General features: G+C 36.9%; 1 protein-coding gene across 12 annotated transcripts in view; it reads right to left on the bottom strand.

Annotated features, from left to right (window-relative positions):
* The window catches only part of MYO9A (myosin IXA), a 301,131-nt gene that overhangs the window by 105,373 nt on the left and 178,951 nt on the right, over positions 1-16,807 (bottom strand). For all 12 annotated transcript variants that reach the window (XM_031669215.1, XM_021941798.1, XM_031669218.1 and 9 more), the window contains one exon: positions 15,390-15,429. In XM_031669215.1, coding sequence (XP_031525075.1) covers positions 15,390-15,429 — 40 coding nt within the window. The remainder of the gene's footprint in view (positions 1-15,389; positions 15,430-16,807) is intronic.

The following is a 16,807-nucleotide window of genomic DNA, read 5'->3' as shown; positions in this document are numbered from 1 at the left end:
AGGCAATTCTCAAAGTACAGATGGCAAGTAACAAAATCACAATCCATTCAATCTCACCTGTATTGAAGGAAAATGTCATTTCTTTTAAAAAAGGTTTTCTGCATCAGTTTGGCAAATACAAGAAAGACTGACAAGAGTCAGTATTCATGAGGTGGTGGGGAAACATACACTATATACCCACTGTTCTTAGGAATGTAAATTATTATAACTTTCCTAATGAGAAATTTCAAATCTAGATATTTATTCTAAGGAGTTATCAAAAAAGATCTATGTTTTTTATAATAATATACTTCAAAAATAGTGAAAAATTATAGATACACAATTATATAGAATTATTTATATAAAGTATGCTTCATTTACACAACTGAATACTCTGCAGCTCATAAAGTTACTGTAAACCTATATTTCCTGACATGGGAAAATATTTGCAAACACTATTGATCAAAAAAAAAAAAAAAGCCATGTAAAACAACATACATGTAAAAAGGGTATTTGTGCTAAATATTACACAGTTTTGTTTTACTTTTATTAGCACTTTTGAATTATCACAACTTCACTGTATGTATACTCATGAAAAATAATTTTTCATACTAGTCAAGAATCAATTAGAAGAATTCACAGGTTACCCTTATGTAAAAACAAATTAGCATTGAAGCCTAAAATAATTTCCCCACTTCCACTTTTAAGATACTACTGAGAAAAAGACCTTGGAAATAAAGTTTGAGTTTAAATTGTTTTTCACTATGAAAAAAACACCAGAGGGACTATGTAAAATAAAATAACTACTAAAAAATCTTTGCTGTCAGGTACATTGTAAAAGTTTGTAAAACCAAACATGACATTCATTTCTGCCTCAGAGTCATTCCAATTTTTTTCATTTGCTTGGAATGCTCTGTTGCCAGGCCTTCACAAGACTTGGTTCTACTTGGCACTGAATTTGTACTTTAAATGTAACTTTCTCAGAAAGTTCTTGCTTAAATACTGAAAAAAAATAGCCCACTTCTATGTCAATTACATGTCACTTAATTTTCAACACTGCATATAATATCATCTAAATTATTTTTTCATTTATTTGTTAATTTGTATATTGTCTTCTTCTTCTCTAAAAAATAACCTCCTGGAGTGCCAGGCACTGTGGTTCAGGCCTGTAATCCCAGCACAGTCAAGGCAGGCAGATCACCTGAGCTCAGGAGTTGCAGACCAGCCTGGGCAACATGGCAAGGTCTCTTCCCTACTTAAAGTAGAAAAATTAGCCAGGTGGTGGCGAGTGCCTGCGGTCCTAGCTATTCGGGAGGTGGAGATATGGGAGGATTGCTTGAGCTCAGGGCCAGAGGCTGCAGTGAACCGGGATTGCGCCACTGCACTCCAGCCTGGGTGACAGAGCGAGACACTGTCTCAAAAAATAAAAAATAAATAAAAGATAACCTCCCAGAGAATTCTGACTGTACCGTTCATCCCTGTACCCTCAATTTCTAAAATAGTGTCTGGTTCAGAGTAGGATTCAATAAATATTAGTTTGAATGAATTAAATACCTAGTAACTGGCCAGGTGTGGTGGCTCACGCCTGTAATCCCAGGCGTGAGGAGGCCGAGGACAGTGGATCACGTGAGGTCAGGAGTTTGGGACCAGCCTGGCCAACATGGCGAAACACCATCTCTACTAAAAATACAAAAATTAGCCAGGCATGGTGACTGTAATCCCAGCTACTTGGGAGGCTGAGACAGGAGAATCGCTTGAACCTGGGAGGCAGAGGTTGAAGGGAGCTGAGATCGCACTACTGCACTCCAGCCAGGGTGACAGAATGAAAATCCATCTCAAAAAAAAAAAAAAAGCTAGCAACTAACGAACTTTGAGCAATACTTTCCCTATCAAGTGGAGATAAGACTTTTTCCCATATACCTAACAATAACCTGGTCAATCAACAAATGTTCAGAGTCATTACTACAGGTCAGGCTCTGTTGTAAGTGCTAGGGATACATTGCATTCAAGTTCAGGCTATTGGGACATTAAAAAATAATTCGATCGTGCATAAGGTTTATGAAAAAAGATAAAATATGACCATAAATCTAGAGGTAAAGGGATACAGAGTTATTTCCTTTCTTAGGGCTTCAGTTCCTTGTCTACTTCTTTCCTTTCTTAATTCCATCATTATGGTTGAGTTTATTAAGCTTAGTTAACCAGTTTATTATTTTTTTCAACAATTATCTACACTTGCTGTGCAAGGTGCTGTAGACAAAAAGATTAATAAGATATTGCTTGATTATAGTCTAAATGCTTGAGTCTCCCAAAATTCATATATTGAAACCTAATCCTGGTGTGATAGTACTAGGAGGCAAAGGAGAGGGGCCCTTGGGAAGTAGCTGGGTAGTGGTATTAGTACCTTGATAGAAGAGGCCCAAAAGAGCTGCCATGTTAAAACACATAGAAGGTATCATTCCATGAGGAATGGACCATCACTAGGCATCAACTCTGAAAACTTGATTTTGAACTTCCCTGCCTCTTGCGCTGTAATATATTTCTTTCGTTTATAAATTAACCAATCTAAAACATTTTATCATAGCAGCCCAAACAAACTAAGGTATTTCTCATGTTATTAAAAAGGACTAAAATGGGTAATAAAATTAACTTCAAGGCTGGGCACAGTGGCTCGCACCTGTAATCCCAGCACTTTGGAAGGCCGAGGCAAGCAGATCACTTGAGGCCCGGAGTTGGAGACCAGTGAGGTCAATATGGCAAAACTGTTTCTAGTAAAAAAACAAACAAACAAACAAACAAACAAAAAAAAAAACCAGCCGGGCATGGTGGTGCATGCCTGTAATCCCAGCTACTTGGGTGGCTGGGGCACAAGAACTGCTTGAACCCAAGAGGCAGAGGTGGCAGTCAGCCAAGATTGTGCCACTCCAGCCTAGGTGACAGAGTGAGACTTTGTCTCAAAAAAATAATAAATTCAAGATTTGAGCCTAAGTGACTGTAAAAATGTACTAGGGGAGCGACACAGTAAAATTACTTTGAGCATGAATTTTGAGACAAGGAAGATATCAAAGTACAAATGTACAACTGGGCTATGCAGCTGTCACTAAAAGAATGTAATTAACGGAGCTTGCAGTGAGCTGAGATCCGGCCACTGCACTCCAGCCTGGGTGGCAGAGCGAGACTCCGTCTCAAAAAAAAAAAAAAAAAAAAAAAAAAAAAAAGAATGTAATTAAAAAAATAGGTGATGTTAGAAAAGTAGATCTAATACAAGTGACAGTTTCAAGTTATGAGGGAATAAATTCAACAAGAAAAATGGGAAAGTACTACCAAAACAGAGCTATCATCTTGTGGAAGGATGAACTTGAGCTCATGAAAACAGCCTCTGCATTTCAAGTGGATGCTTGTCTCATTCAAACTAGGCTAACTTGTTATCCAAAAGTGAACAGCAGTGTGTCATCTCAGAGACAAAGTTGTACAAACTAAGTGCTGACTGTGGCTCCTGTCAACAGGTTTGATGGAAAGGCTCCCTGTAATAACAAGGATCTCAGATTGTTTTGACTTATCCTGCAAAACCCAACCTAGATGTCATCCCTTCCACTCACTACTTCCACCCATCCACACTCCATCCCTACCTAACTCATCCCTACTTCTTAAATAGAGAACTTAGTCTGGGATGAAATTAGTGAGTTGAGGATATTTGGTCTCCTACCACACACTCAAAAAATTCCTCAGGATAGGGATATATCTTATCTAGCATAGACTGTGTAAACAGAAGATATTTTAAATAAAAAGTTAAAATGAATTAAAAGTAGTAAGAAGTTTAAAACATATATATTCAATAAGTAAAAAGGTCAAAAAGTTAGTATGAGTCTAAATTTCTTTCCCTCAATGATCTTTTTTCCAATAGCTTTACTGAAACAAAATAAGCTGCACGTATTTAATGTATACAAATTATGACATATTTATATAGCTATGACGCCATCACCACAATCAAGATAATGAACATATCTATAGCCCCTAATGCTTTCTTGGTTCCTTCTCCCACTTTGCAACTCCTCTCTTTTCCCTAAACACTGCATGCTGCTTCCTGGAAATCTTTTTGTTTTTTGAGAGTGGGGTCTCACTCTGTCGCCCAGGCTGTAGTGCAGTGGCGCAAACTTGGTCACTGCAACCTCCGTTTCCCGGGTTCAAGCAACTCAGCCTCCTGAGTAGTTGGGACTACAGGCACTCGCCACCATGCCCAGCTAATTTTCTGTATTTTTAGTAGAGACGGGGTTTCACCGTGTTGCCCAGGCTGGTCTTGAACTCCTGAGCTCAGGCAAATCCGCCCACCTTGGCCTCCCAAAGTGCTGGGATTACAGACGTCAGCCACCGCACCTGGCGTCTGGCAATCTTTAATCTACTTTAGGTCACTGTATATTTTTGGTTTTTCATCTTTTTTAAAATGACAAATAATAATTTTATATATTTATGGGGCACAATGTGATACTATGATACATGCATACATTGAGTAGTGATTAAATCAGGCTAAATAAAATATCTCACATACTTATTTCTTTGTGGTGAGATCACCTGAAATTTACTTGTACAGCAACTTTGAAATATATAATACATTATTATGAACCATATTCAACCTGCTACGCAAAAGATCACTAGAACCTGTCTACCTGAAACATTATCCTTTGACCAGTGTTGTTGCTTTCCCATCCCACTTCTACACCCCAAACCTTTGGGAACCATAACTCTACTATATACTGCTATGAGTTTGTCTTTTTGTTCTTGTTATGGTTAAAAGAAACTTTTTATTTAAAAACAATATGACATTTTAATTCTAATTAGCATTCATTAAGTAGCCAGTTTTTAATTCCTGGGGAACAAATATGTATAAATATCAAGCACTATATAATTCATAATTACTAATGTATTTAACATTAGATAATTAAGTTAGTGTCTTCCTCCTTTCCAATTTGTATGCCCTTTATTTCTTTCTCTTGCTTACTTGCTCTGGCTAGGACTTCCAGTATTATGTTGAATAGAGAAAGTGGTGAAAGTGGGAATCCTTGTCTTATTCTGGATCACAGAAGAAAAGCTTTCCATTTTTCCTTGTTTAGTATGTTCTCTGTGAGTCTGTTGTGTGGTCTTTACTGTGTTGAGGTACATTCGTTCTGTCTATATCATGAGAGTTTTTATCATGAATGAGTGTTGAATTGTCAGATGCTTTATCTGTTTCTATTGAAATAACTGTATAATTTTTCCCTTAATTCTGTTAATGTAATGTATCACATTAATTGATTTGCATATGTTAAACCATTCTTGCATCCCTGGGATGAATCCCATTTAGTCATGATAAATTATCTTTTTAATGTGCTTTTGAATTTGGTTTCTTAATTCCATGAGGATTTATGCATCCATGTTCAATCAGAGACACTGTCCTATAATTTCCTTTTTTGTTGTGTTCTTGTCTGGTTTTCTTATCAAGTGCTTGAAAACAAGTTTGGAAGAATTCTCTCCTCTCCATTTTTCTGAAATAATTTTAAAAGGACTGAGATTCACTCTTCTTCAAATGTTTGGTAGAACTGAGCAGTGAAGCTGTCAGGTACTAGACTTTTCTTTGATGGGAAACTTTATTACTGATTTGAACTCATAGTCGTTACCAGTTTCGTCAGATTTTCTATTTTTTCATGATTCAATTTTGGTAGGTTGTATGTGACTAGGAATTTACCCATTTCTTCTAGGTTTTCCAAATAGTTGCCTTATAGTTGTTAGTAACAGGCTCTTATGATCCCTTATATTTCTGTAATATCAGTCATAATGTCACCTTTTCACATCTCTCAATTTGAATCTTCCCCTTTTAAAATTTTGTCTAGCTAGAAATTTGTCGATTTTTAGCTTTTCAAAACACTAACTCTTAATTAATGTTTTGTATTTTTTAAGTCTCTATTCCACTTATTTCTGCTATGAGCTTTATCATTTATTTTCTTCTATTAACTTAAGGTTTATTTTGTTCTCATTTTTCCTAGTTCCTTGAGGAATAGTGTTATTGGTGGTTTACTGGAGATCTTTCTCATTTACTGACGTAGACAATTATTGCTATAAACTTCCCCATTAGAACTGCTTTTGTTGTAGACCACGGGTTTTGGTACATTGCATTTGCATTCTCATTTGTTTAAATTTTTCAAAATTTCCTTTTTAGTATCTCCTTTGACTCATTTGTAGTTCAGAAGCATGTTGTTCAAAAACTATTTGTATACAGTTTCTAAAAAACCTTCTATTACTGATTTCTAGTTTAATCCCTTATGGTCACAAAAGATACTCCCCAATTTGAAATTTCTTTTATTATTATTATTATTATTATTATTGTTATTATTTTGAGACAGAGTCTCACTCTGTCATCCAGGCTGGATCCCAGTGGTGTGATCACGGCTCACTGCAAGCTCCGCCTCCCGGGTCATGCCATTCTCCTGCCTCAGCCTCCTGAGTAGCTGGGAATACAAGCGCCTGCCACCACGTGTGGCTAATTTTTTTGTATTTTTAGTAGAGACGGGGTTTCACCGTGTTAGCCAGGATGGTCTCGATCTCCTGACCTCGTGATCTGCCCGCCTCGGCCTCCCAAAGTGCTGGGATTACAGGTGTGAGCCACTGCGCCCGGCTCCCAATTTGAAATTTTTTAACTTACTGAGACTTGTTTTGTGGCCCAACACATGATATATCTTGAAGACAGTTTCATGTGCTAATGAAAAAAATGTTGGCCAGGCATGGTGACTCATGCCTGTAATCCCAGCACTTTGGGAGGCCAAGGTGGGTGGATCACCTGAGGTCAGGAATTCGTGACCAGCCTGACCAACATGGTGAAACCACATTTCTACTAAATACAAAAACTTAGCCAGGCGTGGTGACACATGCCTGTAATCCCAGCTACTTGGGAGGCTGAGGCAGGAGAATCGCTTGAACTTGGGAGGTGGAGATTGCAGGGAGCCAAGATCATGTCACTGCACTCCAGTCTGGGTGACAAGAGCGAAACTCGGTCTCCGAAAAAAATGTGTATTCTACAACTGCTGGGCAGAATGTTTTATAAATGTCTGTTAGGTTCATTTATCTAGAGTGCAGTTTAACTATCATTCTTCACTGATTTTCTGTCTGGCTGTTCTATCCATTGCTGAAAGTGGAGTGTTGATGTCCCCTATAATTACAGTATTGCTATCTCTCTCTCCCTTTAGGGTTAATAATATTTCCTCCACATATTTGTGGGTGCTTGGGTGTTGGTTGCATATATATTTACAATTGTTATAGCCTCTTGTTGAATTGACCCCTTTATCATTATATAATGGCCTGCTTGTCTCATTTTACAGTTTTTGATTTGAAGTCTATTTTATCTGACATAACTACAGCTACTCACGCTCTCTTTTGGTTTCTTTTGTGTATAATATCATTTCCCATTCCTTCACTTTCATTCTATGAGTCTTTACAGGTAAAGTGATTTTCCTGAATGCATCATATAGTTGGGTCTTGTTTATTTATTCATTCCACTAGTCTGTATCTTTTAATTGGAGAATTTAATGCATTTACATTCAAGGTCATTATTGATAGGTGAGGACTTACTCCTGCCATTTTGTTTAATTGTATTCTAGTTGTTTTGTGTATATATATATTTTTACCTTTCTTCCTCTCTTACTATTTATCTGTCTGCTTTGGTGGTTTTCTGGAGTGTTAAGCTTTAATTCTTTTCTCTTTCTTATTTATGTATCTGCTGTCGTTTTGTTCTTTCAGGTTACTATGGGGCTTACATTTTAAAATCTTATATTTATAATGGACTATTTTAAACAGATGATAACTTTGCATACAAATACGCTAGACTTTTATCCCCATCCCTCCACAATTTATAACTTGCTGCCTTAATTTACATCTTTTTAAAATCATGTGTTACTCAACATCTAATTGAGCTATAGACATCACTGACCATTTTGAGTTATAACCTTCATACTAGATATTTAAAAGACTATATGCCACCATTACATTAATTATATATTCTGAGTTTGAAAGTGAAATTGCCTCTACTGGTTCTAAATTTGATTCTGAATTTACTTCTACCAGTGAGTTTTATTCTTTTGCATATTTTTATCTGGTAGTTATCTTATCATATTTCTTGGGTCCCTGTATTGACCTGTGCCATTTGGTGAAACAGTTGCCTCTTCCAATTTTATCGGGTAACTTTCATAGAAGACATTTTCCTGTAGATGGATCCTAGGGTGGTAATTGGGTAGGGTGCTTTGGCTTTGGTTCTAGGTAGGTGCAGCAGTGTAGTCTCTGTGTAATTTCTTTAGCTGTAGTCAACATCCGATGTTACTGTCTCAGTGACTTAGGTTATGGGTGTTTACAAAGTTGGTGTGCTATTCCAGTACTATGTTGGTGCCACCAAGCAAGCCAGTCCTCTGGTCCTGGGGGGCATGAACAAGGCATGAGTGACAGTTCCAGGCCATGCAAGTGGTATATGCCTGTAATCCCAGCAATTTGGGAGGCTGAGGCTGGAGGATCACTTGAACCGAGGAGTTCAAGTCCAGTCTGGGCAACATAATGAGACCCTGCATATTTTTGTTTGTTTGTTTTAAAGTGCAGTGGGCCAGACACAGTGGTTCATGCCTTTAACCCCAGCACTTTGGGAGGCCAAGGCAGAAAAACTGCTTGAGGTCAGAAGTTCGAGACAAGCCTAGGCAACATAGTGAGATCCTGCCTACCAAAAATAGAAAAATTAGCTGGGCATGGTGGTGCATGCCTGTATTTCCAGCTACTTGGGAGGCTAAGGCAGGAGAACTGATTGAGCTTGGGAGGTAGACGCTGCGGTGAGCTAAGATCGCACCACTGTACTCCAGCCTGGGTGACAGTGTGGCTGTGGGTAAAGCCACCACGCAAGCGATCTTGATGCCAAGGGTGTATGTCCAAAGCATGGTTGTTCAAGCAAATGAAAAGGCAGTGTCACCAGAAGCAGAGCAGAACTACCAGACAGCCTGGCCCTCAGACCCTGCAGGGTACACATACAAAGCGTGGTGGTTCTGTAGGTTGCATCATCGGATACACACCAGTCCATTGGCTCTGGACGGCGCACATAAAAAGCACCAGTTCAGCCAGTTGTAGGGACAGTGTCATCAGGGGTGGGGATGCTGGGTGGGCTGGTCCTCAGGACCTGTGGTAAGAGTACAAATCCATTCGTCATGGGGGTGGTGCTGGCAAGAGTGGGGCAACCAAGTGGGCCCATCCTCAGGCCCTCAGGGAGGGCACAAATCTGATGATCACAGGAGCTGCATTGTCAGGAGTGGGGCTGCTGAGCAGGCTGATCCTCAGGCCCTAAGACATTTCTTTGGCAAAATGTCTATTTAAGTCTTTTGCTCATTTTTAAATCAAATTATTTGCTTTTTTGCTATTAAGTTGTTTGGACTCCTTATATATTCTGGACATGAACTCACTGACAGATGCATAGTCTGCAAATATTTTCTCCCATTTACAGTTTGTCTTATCATTCTGTTGATTAGTTCCTTTGCTGTGCAGAAGCTTTCGAGTTTGATGCATTTGTCTATTACTGTTTTTGTTATCTGTGTTTTGGGGGTCAGAGTCAAGAAATCAATGTCCAAAACAGTGTCATAGAGTTTTCCCCCTATGTTTTATTCTACAGTTGTCCCTCAGTATCCATGGGGATTGGTTCCAGAACCACGCTGAGAAAACAAAATCTGTACATACTCAAGTCTGATGGCCGGCCCTGCAGAACCCATAGGTACAAAAAGTTGGTCCTCCATAAGGGTGGATCTTGTATCTCACAAATACCATATTTTTGATTCACATTTGGTTGCAGATGTAGATCCCACTGATAAGTATGACTGTATTTATGTTTTAAAACCCATGTGTAAGTGGACCTGCACAGTTCGAACAATCTGCATTCAAGTTTAACAGTTTCAGGTCTTATATTTAAGTCTTTAACCCACTTGAGTTGGATTTTTTACATGGGGTGAGATATGGTTCCAATTCCATTCTTCTACATGTGAATATCCAGTTTTCCCAACATCATTTATTGAAGAGACTGTACTTTACTCATTGTGTATACTTGGCACCTTTGTTTAAAGTCAACGGACTATAAATGTACGGGTTTACTTCTGAGCTTTTAATACTTTTCCATTGGTTAATGTATATTTTCTTCTTCCAGCTCCATGCTGTTTTGATTATAATATCTTTCTAATATATTTTTAAATCGGGTAGTGTGAGCCTCCAGCTTTGTTCTTTTTGTTCAAGATTGCTTTGGCTATTTGGGGTCTTTTGTATATTCATACGAATTTCAGGATTTTTTTTTTATTTCTGTGAAAAATGAAAATGGAATGTGATAGGGATTGCACTGAATCAGTGAATCACTTTGGGCAACATGGAGATTTTAACAATATTAATTTTTCCAATCCACTAACACAGGACATCATTTGTTTATTTGCGTTGTCACTGATTTCATCAATGTTTTATGATTTTTTGTATACAAATTTTTAACATCTTTGGTTAAGTTTACTATAAAATAGTTTATATTTTTTGATGCTATTGTAAATGGGATGGTTTCCTTAATTTCTTTTTCAGATAGTTCATTTTTAGTTTATAAAATGCTACTGATTTTTAGGCTGGGTGCAGTGGCACATGACTATAACTCTAATACTTTAGGAGGCCAAAGCAGGAACATCATCTGAGGCTAAGACTTCAAGACCAGCCTGGGCAACACAGAGAAAGAAGACTCTACCAAAAAAAAAAAAAAAAAAAAAAAAAAAAAAAAAAAAATTTGATAGCCAGATGTGGTAGTGTGCACCTGCAGTCCTAGCTACTGAGGAGGCCGAGGTGGAAGGATTGCTTGAACCCATGAGTTCAAGGTACAGTGAGCTACGATCACGCCCCTGTACTTCAGCCTGAGTGGCAGAGTGATATCCTGTCTCTATTTTAAAAAAAAAAAAAAAAAAAAAAAAAGCAAGAAACACTGCTGATTTTTGTATGTTGACTTTGTATCCTGAAACATTACTGAAGCACATTACAGAATTTATGTATCAGTTCTAACAGCTTTTTAGTGGGGTCCTGAGGATTTTCTATACAACTTTATGCTGTTGACAACCACAATATCACTTCTTCCTTTTAAATCTGTATGCTTTTTATTTCTTTTTATTATCTAATTTCTGTGGCTAACAATTCCAGTAATACACTGAATTGAAGTGTAACAGAAGCGGTGACAGTGGGCATCCTTTTCTTGTTCCTGATCCTAACAGAAAAGCTTTCAACTTTTCACCAATGAGTATAATGGCAGCTGTGGGCTTGTCACATATTGCCTAATTATATTGAGGAACAGTCCTTCTACATCTAATTTGTTGAGCTTTTATCATGAAAGGCTGAATTTTGTCAAATTCTTTATCTGCATGTGTTGAGATGATAGTATGGTTTTTGCTATTCATTGTGTTAATATGGTAAATCACATTTCTTGATTTGCATATGTTGAACCATTCTTGTATCCCAAGAATAAATCCCAACTGATCATGGTAAATGATCCTTTCAAATGTTGTATTGAATATGGTGTAATGGCATTTTGATGAGGATATCTGCGCTATTCACAGTAGTCTTTGCTACTGTGAATGAACGTACAGGTGCATGTGTCTTTTTGGTAGAACAATTTATTTTCCTTTGGGCATGCACCCAGTCATGGGACTGCTGGGTTGAATGGGAGTTCAACTCTTAATTCTTTGCGAAATCTCCGAACTTCTTTCTCCATAGTAGCTGAACTAATTTTCTTGTAGTATTTTCGTATCGCTTTGCTATCAGGGTAATGCTGGCCTTGTAAAATGAGTTTCAGGTATTCTCTCCAGTTCAGTTTTTTGAAAGAGTTTGAGAAAGACTAGTACTCATTTTTCTTTAAATATTTGGTAGTGTTGCATCGTGAAACTATCTGGTCCTAGACTATTCTTTTATGAAAGAATTTTTATTACTGGCCAGGCATGGTGGCTCACGCCTGTAATCTCCTGAAGAATGTCCTATGTGCGCTTCAGATGAATTTGTATTCTGCTGCTGTTGATTGAAATGTTCTGTATATGTCTATTAAATGCATTTGGTCCAATGTTTTCTTCAAATCCACTGTTTCTTTATTGATTTTTGGTGTGGATGGTCTGTTCATTGTTGAAAGTGGGGTACTGAAATCCCCTAGGATTACTGTATTGTAGTTTATCTCTCTCTTCAGAAGTCTCAATGTTTGCTTTATACATTTAGATGCTACAATGTTGGGTGCATATATATTTAAAATTGTTACATCCTTTTGATGACCAGACCCCTTTTTATCATTATATATTGACCTTCTTTATCTCATCTACAGTTTTTGACTTTATTTTGTCTGTTATAAGGATAGTGCTGCTGTCTCTTCAGGTTTTATTTGCATGGGCTATTTTTTCCCATCCCTTAATGTTCATTCTCTGTACACTGTTAAAGCTAAAGTGAGTCTCTGGCAGGTAGCATATAGATGAGTCTCTCTTCTTTTAACGCATTCAGGCACTCTGTGTCTTTTAATTGGAGAATTTAATCCATTTACATTCAAACCAGTTATTGATAGGTAAAGATTTACTAGTGCCACTTTGTTTGTTATTTTATCGTTTTGTAGAGCCTTTCTTCCACTACTGCTGTCTTCCCTTGTGGTTTGATGGTTTTCTATAGTGGTACGACTTCCATCCTTTTATCTTTTGTGTATCCATTAAAGGTGGTCACCTTGAGGCTTACATAAAAGCCAGTCATATACTTACAACTGGCTATTTTATGCTTATAAAAACTAAACTTTCATTGCACGCATAAATCCTACACTTTTACTCACCCTTCATGTTTTATCTCTTTGATGTTACATTTTATATCTTTTTATAATTTGTGTCCCTTCACAAACTTTTGTAACTGCCATTGTTTCAACAGTTTTGTATTTCAACCTTTACACTAGAGATATCATTGATTTACACACTGGCATTACATAATTAGAATGTTTAAATTAGATAGTGTACTTACTTTTATCAGTGAGTTTTCTGCTTTCATATTCTCATGGTACCACTGTCCTTTAGCTTGAAGAACTTTGTTTAGAGAACTCTCAAGAAAGAAGTTCAAGAAAATAGAGTTCTACTTTCCTGTAAGTCAGGTCTAGCAGTGCTGAATTCCCTTAGCCATTGTTTGTCTGAGAAAGTTGTTATCTCTCCTTTTCATTTTTGAAAGACAAAATTGCTGGGCATAGTACTATGGTTGGCAGGTCTTTTTTCTCAGAGGATTTTGAATCCCACTACCTCTGGCATGCAAGGTTTCTCATGAAAAATCTGATGATAGTCTTGTGGGGGACCCTTGTACTTAACATGTTGCTTTTTCATTGTTGCTCTTTAAAAAATACTCTGTCTTTAACTTTTGACAAATTGATTATAACGTACCTTAATATGGATCTCTTTGGATTGATAGTATTTGGTGTCCTTTGAATTTTCTAGATCTGGAGTTCTATTTCCCCAGACTTGAGTAGCTTTCTGCCTTTACATCTTTGAAACTGTTTTATCTCACTTTTTCTTTCTTCTCCTTCTGGTACTTTTTGAATTTATCTTGTTTCTCTATTTGGAACATACTTCCCCATTTCTTCATTTGCCTTTACCCTCTGTGTTTTCTGCACATTAGATAACCTAATAGCTTCTCCCAGTCCCATTTCATGTAGAAGGACCTAACCAGTCAGTCTGGCCAGAAATTCTAAGGTAACTCTCAAACCTTTGTGTTTGTCCAAACTGCTGCCTTTGTTTTTTGTTGCCTCCAGGAAATTAGGATGTGCCAAGTTCTGTCAGTACCTCAAAACATGTAAGAGAGAAGTCATTCCCTCTAGACACAGCTAAAAAGGCTGAAGTGTTAAAAGTGTGTTCCAGTTCCTTCTATCCTCAGGGTGAAGCTGAAAGTAGGATTCTCTCTGCACTACGCTGGAGAGAGGAATTCTAGCAAATGCCTACATTTTAGATCAGACTGCATTATCTCATCTTGGGGGAAGAAAGTGGGCCCATTTATTTGTTTTCACTGGTCTAGAGACTCAGAAATTCAGTGTCCCATCAATTCCCAGAACTATTCCCAGAACTATATGGTTAAGGAGGCCATCCCTTGGGAGGGAGCTGTGGCAGTTGTGATCAATCCATGAATAAACTCCTTCCAGGGATAATCTATAGAGACAATCTGCTCTAGCTTTATTGCTGGAGCAAGTCAGATGAAAAAACTCAGGAAACGCTGGAACTCAGTCACTATCCCAGGGGTCTACTGTTTGTTTGCCTGTGGCTACCAGATACAGACTAGAGAGGAGCCCAATCCTCAAACAACAGCTACAAAAGTACACAGACAAACCCCTTCCAGAAATTAACTGGGGAGTGTGCTTTTCAACTACTTATCTGCATTGATCCAGGGGGCTGTAGTCCCTGGAAATGTGTGTGTGTTTAAAACCACCCCTTTGTTCTCTGTCACTGCAATTCATATTTTCTGAGATTTATATACAGTATCCACTATTGCGTGCAATTATTTTGAGATTCATTCATGTTGTTACACGCATCAATAGTTTATTAATTTTTATTGGTGAGTTAAATATTCAATTATATGGATATACCACAATGTATTTATCCATTTTTCTGTTGATGAAAGTTTGAGTTGCTTCCAGTTTTTTGCTATTACAAATAAAGTTGTTATAAACATTAATAAAACAAACAAAGCAAAATGAAACAACAATCCCCGCAAAAAAATAAAAAACCAGAGCTATATTAACAGAGGGGCAAGTACTGCTCACCAAACCCTTCCCATTATTTATATATGGTTTATATGGGTTAAAATAATAATATTTTATGGCATGTGAAAAATTATATAAAATTCAATTTTCAGTATCCATTAATAAAGTTTTATTGGAATGCAAATTATAGCCGCATTTCTGCTACAACAGCAGAGCCAACTAGTTATATCAGAAACCATAAGCCTGAAAAGACAATGTCCCTTTATAGAAAAACCTGGCAAACATTTATTATAGATAATTGGATTATGTAAGCACTAAACAAATTATTTTAAAATCAGGTACAATTCAGAATTTGACCTTAACTTGGCTCAAGGAGAAATGAAAAGACCTTAAATAAAGAGGCAATAACTGAACAACATTTATATTCAGGAGCTATTAAAATACTAGAAAATGGTATATACCACAAATAAATATTTACCTGAACCATTAGGCTTAGCCATTTCATAACAGTGTTATTTCTAAAATGGATTCAACTAAGTGCACAATCACTATTTTGGATACAAATAAGGTTATTTCTTGTTTTTGATGTATGAAGATTGTATGTGTAATAAAAAATAATTGTGTAGCAGAATACCAATACAAAAAGAGTTTTCATAGTACTCACCTTTGGAAGGGCAGGCTTGGGTTTGAAATTTTTGTTTCTCCTATAGAGATAAATCATTCATTAAAAAAAGCTACTGCATAAAAACAAAAACAGAAACAAAAGCTACTGTAGAGAAGTAAGATTTCAAGGTCTCTCCTCAAACAACAGATTATATACCCACTATCAAGACTGTAGGTCTTCTATATGAAAACACTATCTGATTCAGCCAAGCAGGCACCTTGGGAAGGAAGAATAAACAAGGAAAATACACCTGCCTTGTTATATAAGTATAAACAGATTTACACCTGATGATTAGTAACACTGTGTTGTACATTCTAAGCTACAGGTTCATTTTCTTCAGTTGTTAGTAGCTTCTTGTACCTACAGAAGACTTATTTCTATCATTTCAAGACTAAGTGAGATGTCTGTTTCATAAATTTTTTAAAAACATACTTATCACCAAAATGTAATCTTCCATTTTTGGTAATTAAAAATTCTTCTATTCCACTCATTTTTTTTTTCCTTATTCAAACCTCAATACCATACTTAAGTCTTTTTAATTTTATTTTTAGCTTTTTTTATGGCCACAGAAAGAAGGAATAAAGTCCAACGCTTATGAATATGGGCTGGGAAGTCAGAAAGACCTGGACAACAATCTATGGTCTACCATCTGTTAAGGTATGATTTTAACATCTTTAACTTTTCATTATGTAATAATGTAAAATGGGGATGACAATACTACCTATAACTTAAAAGTTATTGTGAGGATTAAATGAGTTAATGTATATCTCTGGGCTAGAGCAAGACCTACATAAATAGAACCTATTAACATTATTAAGCAGTGATTCAGACAAGGCTTACGGAATCCAATTCAGTCACACCTCTTGCTAGTGGTCAAACGATATGCTTGGGAAATGTCTAAAATATGTTAATGTTAATAATTAATAACTTTTTTTCCTTTTTTTTTTTTTTCTCTCAGAGACAGGATCTTAATCGGTCACCCAGGCTGAAGTGCAATGGCAAGATCAAGACTCACTGCAGCCTCAACTTCCTTGGCTCAAATGACCCTCCTACCTCAGTCTCCTGAATAGCTGGAACTACATGCATGCACTACCACACCTGGCTAATTTTTTTTCTTTTCCTTATTTTTTTGGAGAGATGGGGTCTCTATGAAGCATGGTAGAGTATGGTTATGGCTATGTCTTCAACTCTATAATCAGTTTATGAGAAATGGAAAGCTTGGATAAGTGTCATGTATCACTCAACCATTCACCATTTATAGATTTTCTTGCCTAATTTGTTAAGACTGCTAGAATTAAAGGAGACCTGTAGTAAAAATTGGGAATCCTAAAAGGAGCTAATAGTTTTTTCTTTCTCTGAAGGTAGGGCCTGTCTAAACAATAAGACCTTTATTATCATCTCCATAATAAATATATTCA

The sequence above is a fragment of the Papio anubis genome, chromosome 7 (genome assembly GCF_008728515.1).
Source record: "Papio anubis isolate 15944 chromosome 7, Panubis1.0, whole genome shotgun sequence".
Lineage (NCBI taxonomy): Eukaryota > Metazoa > Chordata > Mammalia > Primates > Cercopithecidae > Papio > Papio anubis.
This window is presented reverse-complemented; position numbering and strand designations above follow the sequence as displayed.